The 8,217-nt window shown below is 36.2% G+C and overlaps 1 protein-coding gene across 18 annotated transcripts in view; it reads right to left on the reverse strand.

Annotated features, from left to right (window-relative positions):
* The window catches only part of C5H12orf50 (chromosome 5 C12orf50 homolog), a 33,281-nt gene that overhangs the window by 24,432 nt on the left and 632 nt on the right, over positions 1 to 8,217 (reverse strand). For 4 of the 18 annotated variants that reach the window (XM_061415688.1, XM_061415690.1, XM_061415687.1 and 1 more), the window contains exons 1-3: positions 4,737 to 4,974; positions 2,620 to 2,739; positions 2,152 to 2,272 (exon numbers count right to left, since the gene is read on the reverse strand). In XM_061415688.1, the coding sequence (XP_061271672.1) occupies positions 2,152 to 2,272; positions 2,620 to 2,739; positions 4,737 to 4,790 (295 nt within the window). In that variant the 5' untranslated portion in view covers positions 4,791 to 4,974. The other 14 variants (XM_061415691.1, XM_061415694.1, XM_061415692.1 and 11 more) reach the window with 12 other exon arrangements.

The raw sequence follows: 8,217 nt of genomic DNA on the forward strand, positions 1-8,217 counted from the left end.
ATGATGCAGTAGTTCAATACATAATTCAAATGAGTTTAGTAGTTTTCTGTGGTGGTGGTGGTATAGTCACTAAGTTGTGTCTGACTCTTGCAACCCCATGGACTGTAGCCTGCCAGGCTTCTGTCCATGGGATTCTCCAGGCAAGAATACTGCCATTTCCTTCTCCAGGGTAATAGTTTCCTACAGCCTGGATCCTCTTTCCTAAAGCACAGAAATGTGCCTGGGCAGAGAAAAAATAGTTACCTACTTATTGTGAATAAATATTTTTCAGGACTTCCTGGAATAGAATTAGCCACAATGTGAAAAGTAATACTTTATGTTTGGTGGTTGGGATTTATCAGTAAACAAAGATTCCTATTCTTACAGAAATTTCATTCTATAGGGAGGAGTCAGACAAACAATAGATGTAGTGAAGAAATATATCTGAGAAAGTGATACGGAAGTGGCAAAGATAAAGCAGAGCTTATCTCCTCTCATGATGGGAATAGAATGGCTAGGAGAAGGATCTGGTCCTTCCAAAACCAGTGCATGGATCTGGTTTGACCCTATCAAGAGAGGGGAAAGCTTATCCCAAGAGTCAGAAGCAGTTTTGACATGTGTTGAAGAAACTGAGACTTCCAGAAGAGCCAGAACTATTTTTGACCCCCAGATTCTATGCCTAATCTATGAGGATAATGGAATGTATCCCTAGAGAACTTAGCTGAGGACATGTCTTAACAGTGGGGAGCCCACTGTTTGTTACAGAGACATTCTACCTTTCCTTTGCCCTTGGAGATGCAGTCTTTCCTCTAGTACTGAAATAATTAGTTTGAAAGACAGCAATTTCACCCCTAGACCACTAGGAAGTAGGCTAGCACACTATATAGAGAGAATTTAATACAATGTTCTTAATGAAATAAAATCACGCTAGATGTTAACCAATGGGACAAAGTTAACCACTTAGTAGGTGTAATAACTTTCATCCCAGTAGGTTACCTTCACTAGTCATCTGTACATCTATCAGTTCAGTTCACTCAGTAATCTCTGACTCTTTGTGACTCTATAGGCTGCAGCACACGAGGCTTCCCTGTCCATCACCAACTCCTGGAGCTTGCTCAAGCTCATATCCATTGAGTCGTTGATACCATCCAACCATCTCATCCTGTGTCATCCCTTTCTCCTCCTACCTCCTATCCATCTATCCAAGCATCCAATTTTACTGAGCATCTGGGCTCCCCACATTGTGCTAAGCATTGGTAGGGAAACTAGCTATGAGCCCCATCCTTATGATGTTCACAGTCTAGTGAAGAAAAACATTGATCCAGGTATTATATGTATGATGAATGCTCTGAGAGCAGCATTTTCCAGAAGACTATAACAAAGAGACATGGTTTTTAATCATTCATTTGCCAAGGATTATCTGAAGCCAAATCTTCAAATACAAAGGACTGATATTCTATAAACTCATTTCTAGAATAATTCCATTATAAGAAATGCAGTGGCCATAGCAAGAGAGTGAAGTGGCTATAGCATCAGAGAAACCTGATTCTCCCAACTTTTCAAAGTTCTTGCCATTTACTGTTATAGGACATGGTGTCTTCTATACCCCTTTCCCATAACTTAGTTTAAGGTTCACCACACAGTAGAGTCTCAGTAGCATTTAGCTGGTTTGAAGGGTGCCACTTATTTAGCAACAATGGGATTGCATCTTCCCCACAAATGAAGTCTTAGGAAGAACCACACATCTAGCTGCTCTTCTAGAAGCAGAAGCGTGCAAACCAGAGCATGCCCTTGCTCTCCCCATGTATAAGAGGTTTCTGCACATTTACAGGGAGCAGTGGTGAGGCCAGAACCTCCTAGCTTTGCTCCAATCATGGGATGAGTTGCTGAGACAGCTCCCCTCTATCCAGTGAGGGCAGCAGTCATCTCACTTTTCACATGACTAAAATCCACTTTAGAAACACAGTCAGAGAAAATTTAACTCTGGTCATTCCATTTGGTTAGCTACTTGATGGCTCAATCTCATAATTCTTGATATAACCATCCTAAATCATCCACTGGCGATTACACTGTATTACTCACCTTGCCATACTTTAATGTGTCATTCTATGCTGCTATTCCAAAATCAGACTATAATATGGTATAACCATGTTATTCAAAGAATATACTCACTGCTACTTGGTGGCAAAAATAATCCATTGATATTTCGAGGTTTGCTGTGATAAAAGATACAACTGATCTTCACACAACCAAGAGGTTGAGTTTCCCAGAAGCATGAAATACTGCAGTTTTGCTAGATAAAGGAGGTGAGGCAAATGTAAGGATGAGATGCCATAATCACAGTTAAATACAACGTGCTGCAACACGACATGACAAAAACTACTGTAATTGCTGATTTACGATTGTGTGTGTTTCTAGGCTCCGTTTCGAAGCTCTGTTATTTAAAAGATGCAATGGGTACTCCTCAGACACATTTGCCCATTTTTCCTAAGAATTTAAGTTGAGCAAAGTGGAAAATGCCTAAAATTAAGTCATTGGAGGAAAGAATCATTTCTTTTCTATTGTGTTGTAAGAGTACAGAGTTCAAAACTATCGGAGGGAGGTGCTTATAACAAACATGATAATGTTGAATAATTCTACCTGCATTTCCATGTGTCTAAATCTGCAAAGTGGATCTAAACATTTTCCCTCTCTCCATAATGAGCACACTGTGTCACTGCCAAGGGCCTCTTCACAGTGTCGGAATCGGCACTGGGAACCCTGAAAGAAAAAAAAAGTAGACAGTGTAGAAAAGTCAATATATGAACGTCAGTGTTTAACAGTAGATTACTAATCAACTGAATAAAGTATGAGATCAAAGTAAAATTAAAAAACACTACAAATCCAAGACCGTCAAGTCTAAATTTTAGCAAAGTATCAAATTTTAGTGAGACTGATAAAATAATCTAATGATTAAACAGTACATTCCATAAGTCACTGATAAAATTCTCGTAGTGCCTGGAAAATCCCATGGATGGTGGAAGCTGGCAGGCTACAGTCCATGGGGCTGCAAAGAGTTGGACACGACTGAGCAACTTCACAAGGATAAATATATAAAAGGTCAGTGACACTCTTGATCACAGTCTAATGACAAAGGGATCTAATTTTCCTTATGAAAGCCAGAATTATTTCTAAGAATCATCACCCATATTCTAATTGTGGAGATTATCTCTATTAATCATAACTTTTATTAGATAATTGTTCTCTTACTCAGATTAGGCACATACTGTTAAGTGTGCTTATAGAGGGAAAGTGAACAGAGTTTAAACTTTTTTATTGTGGAATTTTAAATATTTAGCACATTGTACTAAGTTATATACACATATATATTTATACATTTACATCATTATATCTCAACAAAAGCAGATGTGGATTTTTTGAATGGGCTGCTATTTTTTGCTTATCTTATGTCTTTTACACATAGATCAACAGCTGGGAAAATTGTAGGTCATTGTCTTTTTTTCAGCAGAGGGGTGGGTGACATAGAACAAAAGCAAACATATCCTATTAAGCTCATCCCTTTTTTGACAGGTTTCAGGGTTGTTCCTTATTTTTTTCCCCCACCTTCTTACTGTCTGTCTTCACTCTCTCTCCCTTTTAAGGTGGCTCTGTAGATCTCATAGACCTAGATAGCAGGCAGAAACCAGATAAACCAGTATTTGAATGCCTGACTCTGTTTTGCCCATAATCACAAAATCAATCCATTACTCACTCTCTGTGCCTCAGTTTCCTCATCTGTAAAAATGGAATAAAATGCCCTTCTCACATACTGTTGTAAAAATTATGGGAGATAAGGTAATGTGATTGCTATTATTATTTTTATTTTTTTCATTTAATTATTTATTGATAACTTAGAATTTGAGGATATAGCAGTGAAACTGACAAAACTCTCTGCCCACACGGAACATAAATTCTATTATTTATCATCATCCCAGGGTTTAATCTTAAGGTAACAGGTAATAGAAGTGGATCTAATTCTTACAGTCTAAGAGGCTGACTCTATTCAGTTATCCTAGCAGAGACGAAATGCTTCAAACCAGACACAGCACGTCTTTCACTGGGTTCATTCTGACATGAACATGAAGCTCCAAACATTGGATTTCTACATTTATTTGGCTTCATTGAGATCCACTAATCCAAATCACTTAGACATTTTTTTTTCCCATTTTAACTTTATAAACTTGAATTCTTGTTTGGCCAGTTTGTATTATTTTTTGCCTTTTCCATGATATTAATTATTTACTATTACTTTGACAGAGGAAAATTCAATAATTTCATTAAAAAATTCCAAAAGAGGGAATCAATTAGATTTATTAAGCTGAGTTTGATAGTGAACCTGAATTTAACTATTTGAATATATATGACTGGAATCACATTAACCAAAATATCATATGCTTTAACATTAGTAATTTGATGTTTCAAGGAGCCATAATATAGGCAAAAGTGCCACATGAGGATTAAAAAGCCATAGGCTCGTAACTGGCAGATAGAAGGAGAGTTTCAGATAATTTTAAATATTACCAGATCTCCTCAGAGAAACTCAACATATCAAAAATACATGATAAGGCTTTACTTCATATTTTAACTATGTACAATATTTTGTGGGAAAATAGTAAATTTTTACTCAGCAATACAAATAAACTGTTGCCATATTTTCCTTCATTCTACTAAAAAGCTTAAGCATGTGGAATATGTACCATAAGTTGTACAATATTTACCTTTATGCATGTGGAATTAAAAAAGAAATAGCAGTCATTCCCAACTTCTGCCATTTTCAACTCTCTTGCTGCTAATCCAATGTTTTTTAATATAAGAATTGCAGGAATGCAAATATAAGAACTATCAGTGTGTAAGGGGAAAAAGAATTTCTTTTCCACAGTCTTTCAGGCTATCAGTAGTATTCCTTTAAAACTGACTTCCTGTTGACAGTCTATTACACAATAGATAATTCTTAAAGAAATTTAAATTAGAAGATACCTTCTCTAGCTTTGCAGAAACCTTGAAAGTGGTTGCTAGTAAGCACACAAACTCAAACTTCCAGAATTTTCCTCATTGTTACCTAATTCATTATTTGCTCATCATAAATGACGTCATATCTAACTGTAGGCTAGTTTACCTTAGTGAATACTGTACAGTATTTATTTCTGTTACTCAGTTTAGTTATTGACCGGAAAAAGCTAATACAAATAAAACAGTATATTTTATCCTTCAATGTTCTGATTAAATATGGAATATAAACTAGTTCATACTTTCATAATTAAGAAGTATTAAATATTTTACAAGTTAATTATTTTCTAGACTCATTTCTATGTATGATTTGAAAACAAAACAAATTTTTATATAAGTAAATATGCTATATTTATTTTAAGATGAAAACAAAATTATGTACTCACCACTATCCACTGATTTGGGAAAAAAACCATTCAGATTGGGATATTTAATAATACCTGAAAATAAGTTGGACTACTTATTCATCTTGTAGCTATAGTCCATTCACTCTTCATCCATCATTAAAAGGGAAATAGATTCTTCCTATAGCACTAAGTTTCCAGATGCTTGCAAATTTTGAGAATTTGTTGAAAGCAAAGTGAAGTACTCCGATTCCCAGAATGAGACATTTCAATCAGCAGTTATTGAGATCTTTCTTCATCTTAGTATCTTTACTAAAAACTAGAACCTAGAAGAAATTAATAAAAATATTCATAGTAGGTAATTTAGGAGATGCCATAGAGATGAGAAATTACAATAGATCAACATGTATTTTTAAATACCTTTGTACTTTTAATTGGAAATTTACAAAATCAAGACATATATTCATTTTGATATTTGGCAAAACCAATACAATAGTGTAAAGTTTAAAAATAAAATTAAATTAAATTAAAAAAAAAGACATATTCACTTTGGTTAAGTGAAACAGACTAAGTTGGTATGAACTTGAGTACACTGCTTTAGAATAAAAATCTAGAAAGTATGCTAAAATTTATAAAGAATTATAATTGTAAATAAGGGAAAATAATAAAGTCAAAAATAAAAAACAAGAGCCATGCAGCATTGAAAGTAAATGAAGTAGAAAATAAAGACTTAACTTAAATCCTTGAAAATATTAGCAATTATATATAGAAAAATCGAATATCTCAACTTTTGTTTTGCCCTACCTTCTAATTCTAGAATAATAATGCACCCATCTCAAGCACATAGCTTACTGGGAGAAACACCCCTAAGAAACAGCTTTAAGTAGTCTTTGCCTCCAGATAAACTTCCTCTTCACATATGAACTTACAGCTAGCTGCATTGCACTATTATCAAATACTTTGGTAATCACTATTACCAAACACCATTATTGCATGATTACATTAACATCACGATTAAAGCCATTGTGAGAATCCATGTTTTACATAGGAGAAAGGCTGAAAAAATGCTTTACCTCTTGAAATTAGTTTTGAACAACTATGTTCCATTAGAAACAGCAAAAACACAAAAACCCACAAGGGGATTTTTTTTTTTTTGTCATTGTAAATAGATCTGTGAATTTTGGTAGTCTTTAGCATGCCTGGAGCCCTAATTTCCTCTTCTTTTTTTCCAATTCTCTTTTCCTTCCCTTTCTTTCTTTTTACCCTCTCCCCCACCTTTTCCTTATTCTCTTCATTTCTTAACTGTTGTGAAATTCCTTCTAGTTTTTTAGGGAAAGCTATGACCATACCCAGGATGACTTTTCTCTCTGTAATGAGTAAAGCAGAGTTATGAGAAATTTGCATGCACTACTCAGGGTAGGCCTGCAAATTTTGTTTTTTGAGTGTGTTGGCCAAGGTATACTCTGCACTGTATACTTCATTTTCGGTTCATGTCAGAACACTAACACATTAGAGAAAAAAAGTCTTTCTTCCAGATTGTGAAATCCTGTAACACCACTTTTAAATACTGGGGCTGGTAATCAGTCCTTGCTGGCTCTTCAGACTTATGAAAATCAAAGGGGCGGGCTGCTGATTGTCAGAGTGGGAGTCCAGACTGTGAGTGTGAACTGCACCAGTGGCTCCCCTTAGTGTTGGACTACCTCGTTTCTGCTGGAGGCTTTACTCCAGGCACTGATGAAATCAAAGTATTAGAAATAGAGCGCTTCTTAAAACATGGTTTAGCTTTGCTGCTACTTTCAAACAGCAAGTGGAATATTTTGGAAGGTGATCTTCAGAAACGATAGAAGGTTGGACCTAAAAGATTCTCTGGCAGTTTGGGAAATGGCAGTTGCAAGTTTTAGGAGTTATTTCATTGTTGTCTCCTTGAGTTCCATGAAACAAGCTCTCAGTTTAGGACTCCTGTGGAGGAACAAAAAGTCCCTGGTTTTTGACTATGCAATGTTAAGGACTTTCCGATCTCAGGATCTCACATTAGGTGTTTTCAGCCACCGCCCCCCGCCACCCCGCCCCCCCCCCCCCGCCCCCATCCCGAGGCCCTTTTTTATTTATTTTTCCTATGAGAAAGTCAAAGATAGTAAAAGAAAAAGTAAATACTTTTGTATGGCAGATCTCTTCTTCCCTCCCTCCCCTCTAAATCCAGCAATCAAAAAACAGTGACTTTTTTTGAGGGATATTTTATTCTTTGGGAATTCCCTTATACATAGATACCTCCAAGTGTAATACAGTAGATGCCTACAGATAAAACAACTATAGAAATGAGACTCGGGCTTTGTCAAAGCACCTAAAAGATGGCAGTAATCAAAAGTCCCTATTCCGGACTACTTGCTTCAGTGAGAAAGGGTACTATTACTAAAAGTTTACTTTTTCAGCCGTTTGATTGTTATTACTTACCCTCCGAAATTCTTTTGAGAAGTCAGAGCTGTTTTTAGCTCTGCAGTTGATTGCTGACAAGTACTCAAGCCATTCTGTTGGAGCTCATACTTAACTAAGGTAAGTGAGATTCCTATGAAAAAAATGAGACTGAAATCTGGTTGTTGGTATTCCAGTGGTTTGGAATTGGTCTAATACTAAACTTTGCACTCACTCTGGAAAACAAAACAAAACAAAACACCAGAACCAACTTCGACCATATTATGCCTTACAATGAGTTTGAGCAAACTCTGGGAGTCAGTGATGGACAGGGAGGCCTGGCGTGCTGCAGTCCGTGGGGTCGCATGATCGGACACGACTCAGCGACTGAACTAAACTGAACTGATGCCTCACAACAAGGAGTAATCCAAACGGTAAT

This window comes from Bos javanicus, chromosome 5 (assembly GCF_032452875.1).
Source record: "Bos javanicus breed banteng chromosome 5, ARS-OSU_banteng_1.0, whole genome shotgun sequence".
NCBI lineage: Eukaryota > Metazoa > Chordata > Mammalia > Artiodactyla > Bovidae > Bos > Bos javanicus.